General features: G+C 37.1%; 1 protein-coding gene across 1 annotated transcript in view; it reads right to left on the bottom strand.

Annotated features, from left to right (window-relative positions):
• Window positions 1-12,999, bottom strand: part of mcm3ap (minichromosome maintenance complex component 3 associated protein) — a 36,566-nt gene extending 23,567 nt beyond the window's left edge. Inside the window, exons 1-8 of the mRNA XM_030157954.1 lie at window positions 11,371-12,999; window positions 10,438-10,713; window positions 7,972-8,219; window positions 5,336-5,417; window positions 2,757-2,910; window positions 1,750-1,943; window positions 1,520-1,659; window positions 55-252 (exon numbers count right to left, since the gene is read on the bottom strand). Coding sequence (XP_030013814.1) covers window positions 55-252; window positions 1,520-1,659; window positions 1,750-1,943; window positions 2,757-2,910; window positions 5,336-5,417; window positions 7,972-8,219; window positions 10,438-10,713; window positions 11,371-12,652 — 2,574 coding nt within the window. The 5' untranslated portion in view covers window positions 12,653-12,999. The remainder of the gene's footprint in view (window positions 1-54; window positions 253-1,519; window positions 1,660-1,749; window positions 1,944-2,756; window positions 2,911-5,335; window positions 5,418-7,971; window positions 8,220-10,437; window positions 10,714-11,370) is intronic.
• Window positions 13,000-21,186: the final 8,187 nt, after the last annotated feature.

The following is a 21,186-nucleotide window of genomic DNA, read 5'->3' as shown; positions in this document are numbered from 1 at the left end:
TCTTGTTGTGCCCCTAAAGGATACACCAAGGAATCCTATGGCTGGCAGACTTACCTTACGGATGCCACGGGTCCTGTTCCAGACAAAGTCATACCAATCCCTGAAGTTGTCATGGCCTTGGTCCATGATCTGAGTCACCAGATAGTCCATGGTCATGCTGAGCACAGGCAGTGGCCGCAAATCGTGGGGTAGGGGCTCCTCCTGGTCAGCTGATGAGCGGCTATACTCCTTGATTGCAGCAGCGTGATCCACCTTGATGAGGGAGGTGACATTTCTCATTTTTGTCTACAGCCTTCCTCTTATTTTCAATGTAGCCTATAGGCCTGTGTATGTTTTGGTCACTGGAATTTGTTTTAAAATACAATCTAAATTCCAATCAAAATTGGAATCCAGTGCATTTTTCTTCATGGTCTAAAAGAGATGTGTTTGTTTTCCTATTCTAATATTTCAGTCTTCATCCACCCAATTCTGAAGAGTACTGGATAAACTCTTTCAACATACCATCAGTCAAACGAAACTCAACTACTTTAGGTGACTTTTCTTTGACCTGATCCAATATTATGATTAAGATTTTTTTTGTTCCTGGGGGAGGATGCACAGCCTCCTGTCAATTATATATAATTACACAGAGCAGAAGACAGGACAGCAAGGAGAACCCAAGTCAATTATTCATCCTATTTGATATTTGATGTGATGCACTGAATCCAAAACTGGATCATTTCTGGTACAAAACAGTCCTCCTGCTCACTGATACCCTGCCTACCCAGGGATTAATTTTGAGTCTTAACTTTAAAAATTTCTAAAGAAAAAAAAAAAAAAAGGCAAAAATTGAGAGAAAGGCACACGAAGTGTTTGAGAAATTGGTTGGTCAAATTTTCTAAGTTTAAATTCAAGTTGATATTTGTAAAAAAAAAATTGAAATTGAAATTTTGCCATCAAATTGTGCACTGCACCTCTCCTTGTGGTAAAGAACAGGTGTGTGACATTTGAAAAGCATCGGGTGAACAGTCTTTAAGAAATGGGCTGGACAAATATCTGGGATGGACGGACACAGAAAGATGGACAGAATTCCTGGTATATCTACACATTTTAGATATATTATACCTGCACCTGTATAATGAGGCTTTGCTTGCAATTTTTTTTTACATTTTATTCTTTTTTTTAGAGTTTGAAAGCTGACAAATGTTTATTATTTGAAATCCTTCCCTGCTTAAACTGTGTATAATGTGCATCTGCAACTAGACTAGAGCCAAGTTTTTAACCTCCAGCTGATAGAGACCATTTCTTCTAAATGTCTGATTTTTAAGCTTTACTGCAACATATTGCTGAAGCTTCACCATCTGACCAGTAAAGGAAATACGAAATGAAATTCACAGCATTTTTGAATGTTTTACTCACCACTTTTTGATATAAAAAAGAAAAAAAAAATCATGCATCTTTAACATCTGTTTGAGATAAGAAAATCTAAAACATACACAGGCTCCAATATGCATTTCAGAATGAATGCAACATACGTTACCATTTCAGTGTTTGGGATGACCTCAAATACACTAAGCTGGTTCCTTGTTTCCCTCATGTATCTCTCCTTCTCTGGACACATGTCAGGACACGTCCCCACAAACACCTTGGACAGGTTCAGATCTGACCTCTTGGGTCGACCTATAGAGAAAAATATCTATAATTAGAATGAATGTTCTTTATGTAGCTGTGTGAATGGCAGCAGTAGCCTGACATGAACAGCAAGACCACCTTGACGAAGTATCTTATCTCTCTGCTCCAGAAGGCGGTACTTGTCCTCAGCAGTCTCAGCCACCTGGCCAATGAGGTTAAGGAAGGAAAAGGAGACCAGTCTCTCAGAGCTCTGGTTGTCAGTGCTGTTCTCTTTCTGAGGTTCACTGTCAAAATGAAGTGATTTGGCTACGGGCAGCTTCTTCACTGGAGAGCTGAAAGAGACCACAAAGAAAATAGAGGTATACTTCACATTCTAACGGTGGTGTAACAGACTAAAGTTGGTCTGGTCTCTGAAAAGCTCATCCCAACAATTTGTTACAAATGTGAACCACAGATTAATTGTAAAAACTTAATAAAGACAGCATAAATACTGTTTTACTACTGCTTAGGTCTGACTAGTAAGACAAAGTGTTTTTTTTTAACCCTTTAAGGACTACCATTAGACAAGTTGTTTTTGCAATAAAAGTGTCAGAAAATTTCTTTTTTGCCATTTCTTTTGCAACTTTTTTCAGGAAGAACTTTACTTTCAATATCTGGCCATTAATTATCATTAAGATAAGATAAGATAAGATAAGATAAGATAAGATAAGATAAGATATGATAAGATAAGATATTATTTATCCCACCATGGGGAAATGTCACAGTTTACAGCAGCAACAAACAAACCAGTGCAGAGAAAAAGGCAGGTAGAAACAAAAACACAAACGAGTGAAAAATTAAATATCAAAAGAAAAATAAGAAATTTGGTATTTATATAAATATTTAAATATAGAATTAAAATTAGATGGTATTTACATATTTAATATGTACGTAACAAATGCTTAAAACAGTGTGTTATACACTGAGCAAAAATATATACGCAATACTTTTGTATTTGCTCTCATTGAGCCACAAAAGCCCTCTGATCTGATATAAACCATAACCATTCTGTTATCTATTACATCCCAACATTCCTGTGATATGAAATCAAGCTAAATCTTAAACTAAGGAAACCTGACAGATATTTTATGAAGTCTGAGTGTTACCTGTGACTGAATGGCACTGTGCTGGTGACTGCTTCAGCTCGAAGAGGGGGCCTTTTGAGCGGTGATGAAACAACTTTGGTTTCTGTGTCCTCTTGTCGTTGTTCCTCTGCAGCCTCCTGTCGTAGTGAGGGTCTGTTGGTTTTGTCTCCTGGACCTGACATAAGAGGACATATAGATAACCTGTTGCACTGCTTTCACTTTTTTGTGGAAGTTTTAAACAAATCATGTATTTGTTACTCAAATGTACACAGATGCATCTCAAAATGTCTTGTAAAGGCTATTTCTTCCATAAATTAAATGAAACAGCAAAAACTGCGATTATTCAGAATGGACTTATAAATGCAGAAATGTCCAAGTAAAAATACTAAAAATTATGCTCATTTATGCAGTCAATACTGGGTTCATTTTGCATCAATGCAGTCATTTCATTTGTACTTCATAGATTCTTTAATGAGGTTCAGATCAAGCAAATTGGCTAGCTGATCAAGCAAAGTAACACAAGCACATTCAGCAAATGAGTCCTGAATAGTTTGTGCACTGTGAGCAGGTGCCAGATCCTACTGGAAAAGGAAATCTCCACAAAGCTCATCAGCAGCCAGAAGCACAATGTGGTCTGAACCTCCTACTACATGCCTCCACTGATCTTGGACTTGAGAAGATGCAACAGACCAAGTCCAGCAGATGACATGGAGCCCCTGATATCTCTGGTTCAGCAATGTGACTTTTGTCGCACATTTCCTGGACACATCCGTAAGTGGTGGCCCTTGATGCACCGACTAAAACCAGTCCATTCTTTGTGAAGCTCTATATGCTCTAATCTGGCTAAAAGCATAAACGTGCATTTGTAATGGTTCAGATCTCAGCTGGAGAAGACAGCTGACTAATGCTGCCTTTATGTGCTATCGGGAAGATGATCCGTTCCACTGGGGAATTTGAAATTACATGTGTGTTGTGTTCAAGTGCTTTTGTTGTTGCAGCGAAATGAAAGACGGCTGACACAATTTATTGTGACCTCCTACTTGGGTTAAAGAGTTTTGGATGTGTTAATTCATCTGCTACAGCATTTTTTTTTGTAATTTTTTTTTTTGCAAATTGTGTATACTATAAATGTGCAAAATCATCAGCTAACAGCAGCAGAACATTAATCAAAGCATTGTTTATCATTGGAAAGATCAAAGGTTATTTCTATCTCGGCAGCTCGTGAATCAAAATTTTTTGAAGGGGGCTTTCATGTACAATTTTTGAGTTCGTAACTAGTATTCCCATAGCACATGAAGGCAGAATTAGTGAAAAATTTTCGATTTTAGTCTATTACATAATAATGGATTGGATTTATGTAGTGCTTTTGAAGGCACTTAAAGCGCTTTACATTGGATCCATTATTCATTCATTCCACAGACACGCACTGGTGGTGGTAAATTACATCTGTATCCACAGCTGCCCTGAGGCAGACTGACGGAAACGTAGCTGCCAAACCACGCCAACAGCCCCTCCAACCACTACCAAACATTCATACACCAGTGTGTATGGAGGCAAGGTGGGTGAAGAATATATGTATGTATATGCAATACATACATATACAATTTTCACTTTCTGAAATAACTGGCAAAAAATATAGAGCTTTTCCTTATATATTTTCTGAGACGCACCTGTGAGATCTGTTAGATGTAGTAGTAGGTTTAAAGGTTTGTAACATAAGAATTGTGGACTACATACATTAATCAAAAAATGGCTAAATCAAATGAGTGACCTTTGTGACAATTACAACATCCTGCAAAAAAACCCTCAAATTTATTTTAAACTATATTTTACCATAAATCTGGGTCATTCCATGCCAAGTTCATGTGATGGATTTTCTTGAAAACATGACTGGTGTGATTTATATAGAATAGAATAGAATAGAATGGAATGGAATGGAATGGAATAGAATAGAATAGAATAGAATAGAATAGAATAGAAGAGAAGAGAAGAGAAGAGAAGAGAAGAGAAGAGAAGAGAAGAGAAGAGAAGAGAAGAGAAGAGAAGAGAAGAGAAGAGAAGAGAAGAGAAGAGAAGAGAAGAGAAGAGAAGAGATCTTTATTGTAACTGTCACAGGAACAATGAAAATCAGTTTACCAGCTCCGTTCTGTTTAGCAGCAAAACTATATAAAGCTATAAAAATCACACAAAATACTGAAAAATGTAGGCATGTGCAAAAAGCTAAGGGATAAAATATTAAATATACATATACTACTAAAGTACTACTAAAACTACTGAAATGGAATATCCATCCATCTTCTGAACTGCTTTATCCTTGAGAGGGTCGTGGGGGTGCTGGAGCCTATCACAGCTACCTATGGGCAAAGGCAGGGTACACCCTGGATGTGTCGCCAGTTCATCGCAGGGCTTGAAAAAATATAAATATTAAGTATAATTATATTAAATTAATGAGATCTTGCCTCTAGTTCACATTCTTTTTCAGAAATGATATTTTAAAGTTTGGGTCTTTACAAAATATTTTTCAAGAAAATCCATGACAGGAGAGTCTTGGTGAAAGATAAAAACTTGAAGACATCTTGTTACAGAAATAATATACTTACTTTGCTTCTTTCTCTGCCAAAAGAGGAGGAGTTCATGTTTGTGCAGCATTTTGCCATTCTTCTTTGCCTTTGCTGCTGATGCCTAAAACAGATTAAAAAAAAAAAAAAAAAAAAAGATGAAATATACAACAGTGTGTCATCATTTTAAAATACATCATTAAGGATTATGATTGGGGGGGTGGGGGGTGCACCTGATTTGAGGACCAGGGTATCCCTGTGATTGATGGCCCAGCAAACTTCCCTCACCTAAACCACATAGAGAATCTATGGGCGATTGTGAAGAGGAAGATGGGGGGCGCCAGACCCAACAACGCAGAAGAGCTCAAGGCCGCTATCAGAGCAGCCTAGGCTTCCATAACACCTTAGCAGTGCCAGACTGATGGCCTTCATGCCAGGCCACAATGCTGCAGTAATTCATGTAAAGGGAGCCCCAACTAAGTATTGAGTACTATACATGTTCATACTTTTCACTAGTTCAACATTTCTGTGGTGAAAATCCTTTTTATTGGTGTTCAGTAAAATTCTAATTTTCTGAGATACTGAATTTTGGGTTTTCATTAGCTATAAGTTATAATCATCAAAACAAAAAAAATAAACACTTCAAATATATCAGTCTGTGTGTGTGATGAATCTACATATTTCAAGATGTGTTTCAAAAATCTAATTTTTGATGATATTCTAATTTATTGAAATGTACTCGTAGTTACCTTTTAAGACTTTTTAACCAAATCATGCAGCCATAGTTTTGTTAATGTTCACATTCAGTGAAATATGCAAGTTAGGGCATTAGTGACTTCAGATATTTTCAGAACGACTTATTTGTCAATAAAGTTGAAGTAGAGTTGACTAGTCGTATGATGACGTCATCACATTGACAGCGGAGGAACAACCCAGACAACAATGAGCAACTTGTACTAACATTCATTGTAACATTAACAATGTACAGTAGAGAGCAGAATAAAAAACTTGCATGACACAAGCATCAACAGTCCTTCTCAGACATTTAACCAAAACAAAACATAGGCTAACACCTTGAATTTTCTTTTAAATTTAAGTGAACAACAAAAAGTGGGAAAAGGTTAAGACAGCGGCAGCCAAGACACACAGCATGTTAGAAAAAAAGAGTGCGTTGTCTTCATGTAATAAATGAACAGAATAATCCAAACACACTGGCCGTCCAAATTATTATTCAGTATTGGTGGTGCTTTCATGGTTCACTTAGATAATAGCTTTTTCTAGATCACAATCAGTTTAATAATCCTACTCTGAGTCGTCTTTTTCCTTCAGTCTTGGCCTTGCACTAGTGATGTGTGGATTTGTTTTTGGTTTTTTTTAATCAGCTTTTGTGGAATTATTTGACCCGCCCATCAAATAAAGTGACATTTGTTGGACCCACACCAACCTGACCCGGGTCCACTGATCCGCGCATCACTACCTTGTGCTCCATGTTTTCATGTGAAAGATGAGAGCATCGACATGCACTGATTGAAGGCTTGTGCACTGTTGGGTGATGGAAGGGAGAGAGAGAATAACACACAACTAGTTGACTTCTCCAAACTAATGTCGACTTGTGCCACAGACGTCGACACGTCAACAAACCGGCTTTTCTGTTAATGCCCTAATGTAAGTTATTCACTCAGTGATCAATTTCATTTGGTCATCCCTCAGTAGTCATAGTCCCTGATTAACTAACAATATCAATTAACCTTATTTGTTTAAGTGGACTGGATTATGCTCTTGAAATCATTTAATCACTTATGCAAGAGACTTCATCAGTTCTGGAGTGTGATGCCATTGTTTCATTGTTATGATGTTTTCTAAAATACGTATGATAGTGTGGGCTGGGCATTAGTCCTTCACAGTCTTGACAGTTGTGAAGACTGTATTTTTTCCTGTCATTTCTTCATGGTGGCACATTATCACCAAGCTATAGGCCCTATGGGGCACTGTCCATAATGTATTAAGATAAGCCACCTGCCTAGATAATTTACAAACACCTCAAACTTTATCACATAACAATTACCCAAGATTTACTGTCTTTGTGATTTAAGGTAATAGAACCAACATCCCTGTATCTCAGTGGCATGTTCTATCAAGAATCAAAACCAAGACGAATGTGCAAGGTTGTCAGATTCTGGACAATAACTCAACAAATTAAATGAAAGTCCATATATGACTTCTTATCAGTGCTCAATAGTAAATATATTGATATCTCTAACCATTTACATGCTATAAACTATCAAAATATGGACTATTATAAGTAAAGGCACATTTTTAATAGTTAAAAAATTCATAAAAAATTCTAAAATCAAAATTTCTCAAAACTGTGAAAAAGCTTTGTAGACACTGTCCCAAGGAAGCTATAGAAATTTTTTTTAAAATAAATCAGTAGTTTAGTCAGAGAAGATGTTTGAAGGAATTTCTAACAAAAACAATGACGATGCAGGACACAGCGTCTTCACAATAACTCACGGCCTATTGACTGGTGAACTAAAAATCTACTAAAACATTTTGGTCATATGACGTTGCACTATTGCTCACTAATAGTTCCCATAAATCCCAGTAAATCTTACACAATAGAAGAGAAACATGGTTAATCTAGTTAGGTGGATTTCTGTAAAATGGACGTAACTCACATTGTCCTCAAAGTGTACTATGGCCAACTTCTTGGCAGGCTTGCAGTAGATCTTGCTGACTTTGCCAAACTTAGCAAAGTGCTTCAGAAGCGTGTCCCTCTTGTTGAGTGGAACAGGAACATTCTTGCAGTAGAGGGTGGTACAGTCACCTGGGGAAATGCCACCGAGGCTCTCAGTGCTCTCTCTGCGTACAGCACGTCTCGCAGGAGATCTAGGTTTCCTCTTTAGGTCTGAGGTTTTGGCTGCATCTAGAAAAGGACAAAATAAGATTAAATTAAATACACAGATATATAGAAAGCTATTATATATATATATATATATATATATATATATATATATATATATATATATATATATATATATATACATTTATTTATTTATTTATTTATTTATTTATTTTAATTCAGCAAGAAAAAAAAAGTCTGTTTTTTTTTCTTTTTACTTCATCAGAACTAAAACATCGGAAAGTTTACACTGATTGACTAAATTTTGTAAAACAACATCTATACTGATGTTATTTTATTAAAGGTTAGGCTCTGGCTGACTGGCCGCCAACTGCTGACAGAAGAGACAGCGCTAAACTTATGCAATCTCTCTATACAAAGCTCCACTGTAGTGCCATCAATAACAGTTAAAATATTAAGTTTTTTAAAAGATTATCCTCTATCTCTACCCATTCTTTCCATGTTGCAGTAAACATTTGCATTTTCTCCCACTCTTCTCTGTTCTAGAGTTGGCACACTATACAATAGTATGCTATTTTACTATACAATAGTATAGATAGTAATAGATAAAGGCCCTTTCCAGATGTAGGAGGATTAAGGTGCATGCCCCCAGAGAAAAAAAAAGCCCAAATTTGGTGTAAACTGACACATTATTATACCACAATACACACTAATTTATTGGATATTTGAATGATTTATCTTTTTCAAAAATAAATCTGCAGTGAATTATGGTAAAGATTAATTAGGCTTCTTGTGCAATTAGATAACAATATTTACAAACACTCTTTAAAAGAAAATTGTCAAGTCATTCAGGACTGTCCATGAAAATCAGTGGATTGAAATCTGCAGCTGAACGTCAAAAAAAAAAAAAAAAAGGAGCAGAAACTTCCATCCACAATGGGTGGATTTTTGTGTCCCAAATCTAGCTTTTTTTGGCTGGTGGATTTGTTGGTGGATTGTTTTAAAAAGCAATGTGTTAGTTAAAGTTAAAATCAGAGAAAAAATTAACATTTATGTTTCTGACCTCAAATAATGTAAATTTAATGCATTGGAATCATATTTAGATTGAAATTCTAAATAGAGAGACAGAGACAGGGAGAGAGGGCATCATGACTATGGTTGAGTGAGGTAGACAGACAGAGAGTAGTGTGGGAGAGCCAAATGAAAGGAGTGAGTGAGAGTCAAAAAACACTCATTCGTTCATTCTTTAAGGACAACGTCTTTTGACAGCCCTAAAACACAGAATCTAATTAACTAATACTATGATTAATAAAGCTCATTCATACAACATAGAATAAATATAGAGTTGAGATTAAAAACTGGTAGAACTTCATTTGTTAATTCTTTGTGTTTATCGATTTGGGTTAGGGTTAGGGTCAGAGTACAGTAACTATTCACATGAATTAATACTGTAAATTATCTTGAATGTTCATGACTAATTTTACACCCATCCAACAAAAAATAATCAACATCTGACGCTAAGGATACACATATTATTGACAATATTTAGCTCAAAAGGACAAACTTTTTAAAAACAGTCATAATGAGGCTTACGCTGTCAGGGGCCAACAGCAAGGGTATATCCCCAAATTCCCCCCAATCCTCTGCAATATATAAGTCTATCCACCATAGTTGTTAGACAATCGATATGAACTCAATTTGAGCTACATCGACCTGATAGTTGCAAAATAATGGTCAGAGAACCAATTTTTCCCCATAAAACTCCACCTAGTGAATGAAAAGACCCCATATGAACTCTGGATGGTGGACAGAAAATGAACATTTGTAAGACGATCAATATGAACCAAATTTTATCTCAATCAGCCTATCAGTTCTTGATTTATGTCCAAAAACTGATTTTAACTAAAGCACCACCATGTGGATGACTTATAATACTCATAAAGAAGCTGAAATTGATAGGGTTCTTCCACTAGGGGTCCACTATGTTGGTTATCAAGGGAGAAGAAATCCCAACAAATCTGTCCTAGTTATCACATTCACGTGAAGGATATCCGGTGGCGGTGGTCAGGGTAAATCCATTACATCCCTGATATAATTACATATTTTGGATTTAGAGTACAACACAAAAAACAAAATCTATGACATGAACTGGGAAAAGTTCAATTTGTGGGCGATTTGGCATGGAATGACCAAAACTTTAGTGAATCTGGTCTTTAGAAACTTTGTTTCTGAGAACTTGATGTTGCTTATGCAACATGTATTATAGATGAAAAGATCTCACCTGACTCTTCAGTGCTTTCCAGAATATCCCCAGCAGTGGTTTGCACTGTGCCTGTTGCTCCAGTCAATTGCGCCTCTTGAGCTTGGACATTCTCCTCTCCTTTGACATCTTTTGTCTCCTCCCACTCTGACGCCTGCTGTTGAGTCTCCCTCTGACCATCGCCCCTCACCGGATTAGTCACATCTTTACGCAAACTGCTGAGTGCCCTACTAAATAAGCCTCCTGGTGGGCCACGGGACCTCATCAGGGGTCTCTTTGGTGGTTGTCTTGGTGCATCTGTTGCCACAAGTCACAAAAATACACATCTTTACTCAAGTATAAGTATGAATGGTTGTGTAAAAAAAATTTAAAAAAAAAGACTGATAAATAAAGGAACTAGTTAAATTCCTTATTGCAGTGAAAGTGGAAAAGTACAGGCTCTGGAGTGTTCTCAATGTCTGAAATTCAAGTCAGCCTTTGCAGGAAATTTATACCGACTATTATATGCTTACTAAACTGAACCTTAAATCACATGCAAAGATAATTAGTGAGGGCTTAGTGACATAACACATAACATCAGATAATTTTTTTTTTTTTTAAATTGTCAAAATAATGAACTACCAATATTATTTATGCATGAAATCTCACCAATAAAACAAGTCCAATATCATTTACTTTGTGATAACTTATTATATATGTTGTGTGACATGCATCAGTGGATACACCAAGATTAAATATCAGTCTAGATGTTGGGAAAAATGATCCAAAATAAATAAAACACACTATTCCCTCCAATTACATTAAATGAGTATTGAGCCTGTTCTTGAAAATGTAAGAATAGAAAGTGTACATGCTGGTCTTCAAATGAATAAAAGCAAAAGGCTGTCAGAAAAAATAAAGAACTGATAAGTGGAAACTACACTTAAGTGCAACGAAGGTACTTCTACTTCTCACCTCTGTCTGCTTCTTCCTGATCATCTCCCTCAGTGGCAGGTTCTTCTTGGCCAGGAACAGGGGCTGGTGTAAACCCCTTACGTTTTGTGCTTTTACTAAAATTTACAGATATATCAGTGGTGCCTGTGTCATCAGGGCTACTTGCTTTCTCATCTGTTGTCATGTCTACTTTAGATTTGGTGTCTCCAAATGGAGAAGGCCGGCCAAACCCAGATCCTCCAAAAAAAGGGTTAGCCTGGGGTTGAAGAGTTTTAGCAGAGAAGTTGAAAGATGAAGGGCTGGTGAGCTGGGTGGTGGTTACATTATTACTGGAGCTGGAGGGTGCAGCTGCCGGCTGGGAAAAAGTGAACATCGGAGAACTGGAGGAAGTGCTGCTACTGCCAGTTGATAGTGGGTTGTTTTGTGCAGAAACTGAAGGGGCTGCAGCAGGCTGGGAGAAGCTGAAGCCCACCAGGTTGGATTTAGCTCCAGACAACAGAGAGAAGCCAGTGGTGGAGGTGCCCGTGGTGGCCAGACTGCCAGAGCTAGCCTGAGATGCAGTGCTACCAAAAGGGGAGCTGGACATTGAGGTTGTTTGCCGGTTAGCAGACTCTGGGCTGGCACTGAAGATGGGTTTAAACAGTGCTTCATTTGCTGGCTTGAAACTGAATTCAGATGATCCAAAACCTTTACTCTGGGTAATATTTTGAGCTGCACCAAATGTACCAGTGGTGACAGTTGTAGATGAGTGCTGTCCAAAGGACTGACCAAAACTCAGTGGCTGAGTTTGTCCCAAAGCAGAGCTGGAACCTGAGGACATGAGGGTGTTTCCAAGCCCAGAGGACTGACCAAACCCTGGTGGCTGTTTGCCAAATCCTGGGGCCTGCTGGCCAAATCCTGGAGCCTGACTAAAAGCAGAGGATTGCCCAAAGACTAAAGTCTGGTTCAATCTTCCCGTCTGTCCAAAAGCTGGTGTGGCATTACCACCAAACCCTGGGTTACTCAGTCCTAATGAGGAGTGTTCAAAAGCTGGAGGCTGACTCAATGTAGGCTGCAGGGTGGAGGACTGAGCAGTGGGTTGTCCAAGGGCAGCCGTCTGTCCGAACATACTGCTTCCGTGAGATGAGGGCTGGTTTAAGGCAGATGACTGGCCAAACGTTCCTGACTGAAAAAAACCTACATTTTGGGGCTGATTGCTGGAACTTTGTTGCCCAAAAGATGGGAACGGACCAGTTTTAACAGCATTACTTGGAGTGTGGAAAGCTCCGATTTGCGGATTGCCGAATGGATTTGGTGGGTTCATGGCGCCACGTTATCGATATGGAGTATCGCTGTTACTTGTTGAAGGTAACACTGCTCACGCAGGCACTTAAACGGCATTAAATGGCGGTTGATTAGTGTAACAATATGTCGCCTAAAGTAAACGCAAAAGGCATCATTCTAAAACGTTAATTTCCACCCGCCCATAAACAAAAACCTATCCCTGTTAGAAGCAAAGAACATAAACATGGTCAAAGTTTGTATGATGACGTTTGAGTCGCTGCCTTTAAAGTTTTACATTGAGGAAAACAATGCAATTGTGATGTGAAATTATCTCACCCTCAGCCGTTAATGTTTACGAAGCTCAATGTTTGGCTCCTTCAACATATTTATCCCCATTTCCGTTTCCGGTCCGACAAATATTCTTGTCCCCTCACTGGCTAGACAACGTAGATGCCACCTTACCATCGCAAGATAAGACTGGAAAATGGCGAAATACTTCTTTATTTAAATGTCGGCTGGGGTGTGTTTTATTTAATTCACATGTAAAATGCAATACGGATGAGACACACACTTTCGGGGAAGTAATTGTCGGTAATGGAAGGATGTGACACCATGAATCAGTTCCGGTTGATGGGGTTCAATGTTGGTCAGGGCTAAATCAGAGCTGATTAACTACGTTGATATTGTAACTAACTGATTCCTAATGATGTGCACCGAATGTAGAGTGAAACTCTAATCCTAACCACAGGCGGGTTGAGACGGAAGGTAAGCCGCGCGCTGATTGGTTGACTGATCCACGTGACTACGTGCTTCTATACCGTTTATAAACATGTAGGTGGTACAGTTGAGTCAGACGGCGAAACTGAATAAAACTGTCCAAATGCAATCATTTGATTAAAATTAATGCTCCGACTAAACATAGCTTGTTGTTTATTTGCTTGATTTCTTAATTTTCTCAACAATAAACCCAACCGGGATCAACAGGTTTTTACCCCCAGTCTGTTTCTCATCTGTAGAAGTTGTGGTCATGAGCTGATATGATGCCTGGTAGTCCACATGGACATGAATATAAACACGGACTTCCAAACATCAATGCTACGTGGTATTATTGGGTATCTACTATTGTACCTGCATACACATCTATCCGATTACGCAGCTAACATACAGGTGACACAAAGTGGTAGAGAAAACTGGAGTTGTGTATTTCTGTCACTATGGTCATGTTCACACTGTAAACGAACCGCTCGGCTGAGCGATTGCATTGTTTTGTACCGGAACGGTACAAAATAATATGCTTTCACATATGTCCAATCGAACCCAGCCGAAGACTTGTTCCGGAACAACGGGTCCAATCGATCCAGCTGTGAAAACCCCCTGAGATTTTTCTTTGGTACTTTTCTCCGATTTTGTTTGTCAAACTTCTTATTTGAAGGAAATCTATCTTGAAGCGTATAGTCACGCGGATGGGTCAACCAATCAGCGTGCGGCTGACCTTCCGTCTCTGTCCGCTTGTACCCTAATCCCTCATACACGACTGTGCATTAGTGTCACTGATTTGCAGAATTTCCCGAAGGCGCCTCTTCGTAATGCCAGACTACTTCAATACAATGCCAATGATATGGTCTCTGCAGCAGAACTGCAGCTGTGGAATATTTTTGCTATTGACTAATCTCTCTCTCTCTCTCTCTCTCTCTCTCTCTCTCTCTCTCTCTCTCTCTCTCTCTCTCTCTCTATATATATATATATATATATATATATATATATAAAACAATGGAAACAATGTTTAGCAGATGAGAAATTAAGGGAAAAAATTAATTATTTATGATGATAAATGATATATTCAACAAATCCAAAAACATCATTACACCCCTCATCTCAAAATGAGATACCATAAGGTGTCAAAATTCTGAGAAATTCAGTCAGTGTGGTTTTGCAAAATATATTTATGGAAAAATATTGAAATAGAATTGAAGAAGCTGTGATATTCAAAGAGGTCTAAATAAATTGGAAGTCACTGCATCATATGAGATGAAAGGTACTGTTAAAAGAAATGCTGCTTTTTAACATAAAACTTAGAGTACAAGTAAAAGCTTTATAATGAAATATATATACACACACACACACATATATACATACATACATATATATATATATATATATTTGTCTAGTGCAGTAATAATATCAGATAAATTACTTATACATAAGGATGTAGTCTACATTTTTGATTGATCATATGTAGCTCATTTATTTAGGTTGTTTGGTTATAGGATTGGAGGTTTTTTCAGGACTTGCCAAAGACATATTGCATGGATTTTTTACAGGGTGCTGGAGCCTAACACAGCTACCATCAGGTGAAGGTAGGGTTCATCCAGGACCATGTCATCAGGTCATGGCTTGGCTAACATAATAAAGATAAATAATTATCCACGCTTACAGTCACACCGATGGGAAATCCCACCAATGAAGAATGGACCTATTGAGGTAGATGTGTTTGGTGGGAGGAAGCTGGAGTGGAGCCACACACGTACACAAAATAATATACATACAAAGAATAGATGGAGGAAAAGAGCAGTTTTTAACATAGATTGTGCTAGAATATAAATCTTGCACTAAGTGTACTCACAAAAACAAAGTCTAACTTGTAAACATAGCTTATATGTCTAGTATAAGTTACGCCTTTTTTTAGTTTATGGAAAATAAGCATTTACAAAACATATGGTCCATAAAGTACCAGTCGCATTAATGTTTGAGTCTAACTCATGAAATTCATTGAGCAAAGACTGAACCACAGGAAGTAGTCAAGAATTAGAATCCTGCTGATCCATACTATTGAACTGAAGCATGTGCTGTTTAGAAGGAACGGCACTGAAGTCTGAAGAAAACAGCAGTCAACCAGAAACTTGGTGTGTCCAGAGGTGGGATTGTAAGATGTTCCTCTTGTCTCTGAAGTGCTGCTGGCTGTTGATGTCTCCATCTACAACAGCTGCAGAAACACACAGATGTAGTTACAGTGTTTTATTTGCAAAGACAGACAGGCAGAGGAAACTTTGTTCCCAACAGCTTTTACAGTTTAGGTCCCGTTAACTAGCACAAAGATCCTCTTTGCCTCTTCATTCATTCCTTACCTTGAGGGCTTTTTGTACTATTTTTGTTTCTAAGCCCAGGCTGACATTTTTCAAAACTGTTATCAATACCAAATCATTTGTGGTCCCTTTTCTCATGTTAAAAAGTAAACACAACCAGCAAAATAGCTTGCTGTGCTCAGTGCTAGCTGTTAGAAAATTATAGCACTTACCTTTTGTCTCGTAATGTTTGCCTTGAAAAAGACTTTTCTTATGTAAAGATTTTTGCATGTAAATAAACAAAAAAAGAATTACATAACTTCTTTTAATGATTGGAAACTAATGAAATCACAAGTACAAACATATCATGTTACTGCTTGTAAGATTCAATTTCCTTCTTCAGTCTAAAGAAGGCATGTTTGGTACTGGTTAAAGGAAATACAAACGCTGTTCTATGAAAGCAATGCAGCCTCCACCCACGCAACAGTAGACACACTAGAATAATGCAGGTAGTGGTGTGTGCTTCTACAGTTGATAGCCCAGTGGCAGTACTACCAGGTCGCCAACCTCAGACGTTGCATATCTATTAAATATAATTATATGTGTGTACTGGAGGATGGCCGGGCTGATTAAACTTGCACTACTGTTGATGATGACCTTCTACTTGTCATCTGCTGAAGACACTGGTGAGCGATAAATTTGTTATACAATCACATTTAATGATGTGTTCCTAATTTTATAAATACAGACCATTCTATTAGGCCGGCAACACATTTAAGAAAAAGCTGTGACAGGGACAATTTAGGGCATTTAGAGTTTACATACGGTCCACAATAGAAAATTTGTACCACATCTTGAAACACAAAATGTGACATCAAACACATACATTGCACATGTGGGAAAAATAGCATAAAACTTGTATGTGCCTATTTTAATGGTGGGGGAGCACCTGGACCCACTGCCCACACTACATATCTAACAAATTAAATGAAGCCAATTAGACAAAACATTAAATATGTTGTATATATACTGTCTACAATGAGTCAAATTAAATTCTAATATTGCTTGATTCTTTTCAGTTTGCCTTTTCCTTACTCTTATGTATTTTTTTTTTCCTTTTGGTGGGTTGTATATCAAAAAGTATCTTGTTGCTCATAGAATCTTTTATTGTAAAGCACATGTATTTAATCAACAAGTGTCTAAAATGGCAAAAAAAAAAAAAAAAAAACAACCAAAAAAACCCCAAAACATATACTCTTGACAGACTAAAACCAACTATTAACAGTTGTGTTGACAAACACTGAAAATGGAATTACGTGAACTAAAATTATTTCCATCATAGTTCAGTGAATTCCACAAAATACATTACATGAGTACAATCAAGTTGTGTCGTAACAGCAGAATAGGGAACAGAAGAAATGAATGTTGTTTAAATGAAGTGATCAAGACAATAATTGTAAATGGAGGAAGTGTTCAGTTTGTACAGTGATCAGAAGGAGCATGTTAAACACAACAGCAGACAAAAAAAAAAAAATGGAAATGAAAAATGAAAGCATATTAATGAAAAAGGCTGGTATTGACAATATATTAAACATATACAGTAGTTCTTAATTTGCTAAAGAATCATTAAATACAAAATAAACTGCTTTTTGTCTTATACACTTAGACATATTTTTTTTCATAACCAAATTATTTTTCTTCCTACCAAAATGTACAAAAAGTTACAAAATATGAATATTAAAAAAAGAAAAAGGAAATGCTCATCTTTGACTGTGTTGTGGACATTTTCATTGTTAACTAGAAAAGCACTCGGAGAGCGCAGACCTCTGCCAAGGCAGATCAATGTCCCCCCCACCCACATCTCCACCCCACCCCCATCGCCACCAAAATTTAATCATTTGTTCCTTGTACCAGTATCAAAAATTTCATGAAAATCTGTCCATAACTTTTTGAGTTATCTTGCTAACAGACAACCAGACAAACCCAAATGAAGTAATTACCTCCGCCGTTCCTTGACGGAGGTAATGATTTGCTACAAGCATTATCTTATTATCTTGTCAACCACAGAAAATGTACTTCCAGTGACCGTGAAACAGTGGTGTGTGAATGTACACACGTTTGTGTGTACTAATGAGTACCATCAAGGCAAAAATTCTTGTCCCTGTACCACAATAAAAATTTACAAAAATATGATTTAATGTTGTTGGCCCCTGATACTTTCAGTAAGGTAGGTGAGGGACAACCGTACATACCAGAAATCAACTCTTTCTTTCCACTTTGTGTGTAAAAAAATGCAAATTTCGTAAATATTTTTCTCAATCTACTTTCATCCTCATAGTACCTCTGATTATCATTATGTTTTAAATATTATAAGTAATGGTTTAAATGAATTAATGAGATAGTCGATAAGTTAATTGTACTCTATAACTATATTTCTTTTTAGTTCAACAGGAGATTATGTAGATTATCCTTAAATCTTTACAATACCAAGACAATATATACATAGATAAAAAAAAACAAAAACAAAAACTAGTTGCTTTAGAGTTAGTAAAATGATTTCCTTTGTGTTGTAGATGCCTTGGAGGTCTTTTACAAACAGAGAACCATCACTGCTGCCAGAGGCTCATCAGTTAATCTGTCCTGTGAGATACATTATGACTTACGCAGATGTGGTCGGGTGTATGTTGTGTGGACTCATCTTGATCAAAATCACAAAATCCTGACTGACCCCAGCAGATACTTCACTAGAGTTAAGGAGGCCATCTTCAATGGCAATATGAGACGTCGTCAGGTCACTACAGATATTCTTCACCTGACCCCTGAGGACGAGGGTCGTTTTCAGTGTAAGGCTGAATGTGAGCATGGAGAGAGCGCAATGGGACATTTTATCGTCATCAATGTTAAAGGTATTGTGATAAAGAAGGAAGCCTTCTCTTTCCTGGCTTAGCCCTTATCAAGGACCTTATTAACACAGTGTCCATTATAACCTCATGCCTGGAGTGGGAAGCTATTGTTAGCCCAATGCTGACTCAGCGTTCTACCACTTCCATGCTATGTTTAGCATTTGATAGTATTACATAATACCGCAGTAAAAGTGTCAACTAATTATGGGATATCTGTCTTGTCAGTTAACCCATAAAGGCCCAAGCATCCACTGGCAACCAAAACCATCTACTGATCAAAAACTGTTTAATACATGTTGATCCACTAATCTATCAATACATGTAAATAATTGGCGTAAAATGCAGTTATTCATCTTTTCATGGTCATCAGATATGACCCATTCGGATGTTCAGAGGCTCCGTAGTGAACGTGGAAACACCGTCATCTTCTACAACATTGATTCACCAATAAAACCCATGGAGTTGGCAATGGCAGTGGATGGACACACTGGGGTTATGTTCACTTAATGACATCTTTGCTGAAAAAGTCATTTTTTCTGCTGTTTTCTTTGTTTTGATATAATAACCTTTGAATTAACTCTGCGTTTTCATGAACATCTCAGTTAAATATGGGAAATTGGATATAGGAAAATACATAATTTACCGTAAAAATGCAAAATACAGAGAATAATATTATAATAAATGGCAGTAAACCACTCAAGAAAGGTTAATTAGAGGGAAAAATTAATTTGGGAACTGCCACAAAAGTAGCACTGGGTCTTTATGGGTTAAGTCAGTAAGGATGTAACATTACATCCAAACACAGCATGACAGACAGGTATTTCAGAACTGAAGGTGCAGTTCTTGATAGGTTTTGGGTCTTTCTTTGAGCTAAATTCCAGATTTACCTACCAGCATATTGTAACTCAAGTGGTCTGAAAATAAATAAGAATTCTCTGGGCTGCAGAAATCTCTTGTGGCTCAAACACCTCTCATATAGCAATCCAATCACTAATATCAAATACTAATCATAGCTAGGAAGGAAGTGGGTGAATGAAGTAGCAGATCATTAGTTTTTATCAGATTCCCTGTTTATTGAACTGTATATACCTTTAACACTACAGTATGACATCCGTTTGACACCTATATTTGACCTGTGACAAAGGAAATGGGCACCATGTAAACCTGGTGAATCTGAATTTTCATTATCATATGATCTTCTACAAATATCTGTGCAGTAGACACATTCTATTTATACATAATTTTGGGCTTCCCTGTTCTGTGTAGGTTAATTCTCTGGTTAGCGCCCTTGATCATGGTACTGATTTACATCTGCTGCCGACACTGATATGTCATGATGGAATAACTGAGCAAGCAATTGTTAAACTTTTTTTACCTGGTCCTATCTCCCTTTGATGCGTGTGTTTGTTCATCATCTTTTAGGGAGTTTAAATCTTGCACTAAATCAGGGGTGTCAAACTCATTTTAGTTCAGGGGCCACATACAGCCCAATGGGATCTCAAAAGGATCAGACCAGTAAAATAACCTATAAATTTATTCATCTTCTGGAGCCTGTCCCAGCTACCTATGGACAAGTTGCCAGTTCATCCCGGGACTGACATATAGAGACCAACATCCCATCACTCTCACCCCTATGGGCAATTTTATTTAGGTTGACCAATTAACCTATCAGTGCATGTCATTGGTACTTGGAAACGCAAACACAGGGAGAATATGCAAACTACACACAGACATGCCCCTGGTTGGAATCGAACCCAGGACCTTCTTGCTGTGAGGTGACAGTGCTATCCACTGCACCACCCTAACCTATAAATAATAATAAAAAATGTTCTCTTTCTTTTAGTGTGAAAGAAGTTAAATTACATTATGGAAATGCGAAAAACCTGAAATTTCTGAAGAAAAAAAATGTGAAATTTCAACAATATTATATCTCTGCTTATATCTCTGCTTACACAACTTACAGATCAGAGTGGATCTACAAATACACAAAACATTTAGTAACAGGCATTAATTGTTAAAGTTAATTGTTTGTAAGTGTCTTACTTTTTAACATTGCTTTACTCTGTTGCTTTTATTTTTATGTCTATTTGTAACTGCGGGACAGTGGGGGATCTAGTGCTATACAAATAGAGTTTGATTGATTGAAAATTGCACTGATGAAGACATTTCAGGTTGTTCATATTGGTTCAGGTTATTCACATTTTAATATATATATTATTCACATATCATAAAAGGATAGTAAAATATAAATACTTTCATAATGTAATTTTAGTTTTTTCACATTAAACTAAGAAGAAATTTTGGCGTTGTCATTATTTATAGGTCATTATGCTATTATTTTACTTGAGATTGAACTGGTCTGGATGTGGCCTCTGAACTGAAATGAGTTCCACACTATTGATGTTTAATGTCTACACTGTAATTTTTGCACTTCACTTTAAATTCATCCCAACAATGTGGACCCTTTGGTGGGCTGGTATTTCGACATCCCTGCACTAAATCATGATATCAGAGACTAGTTATAATAATAATAATAATAATAATAATAATAATAATAATTATTATTATTATTAGTAGTAGTAGTAGTATACCAAATATATAATATTTGT

The sequence above is a fragment of the Sphaeramia orbicularis genome, chromosome 16, assembly GCF_902148855.1.
Source record: "Sphaeramia orbicularis chromosome 16, fSphaOr1.1, whole genome shotgun sequence".
Lineage (NCBI taxonomy): Eukaryota > Metazoa > Chordata > Actinopteri > Kurtiformes > Apogonidae > Sphaeramia > Sphaeramia orbicularis.
The sequence above is the reverse complement of the archived record's forward strand: the minus strand, read 5'-3'. Positions and strand labels throughout refer to the sequence as shown.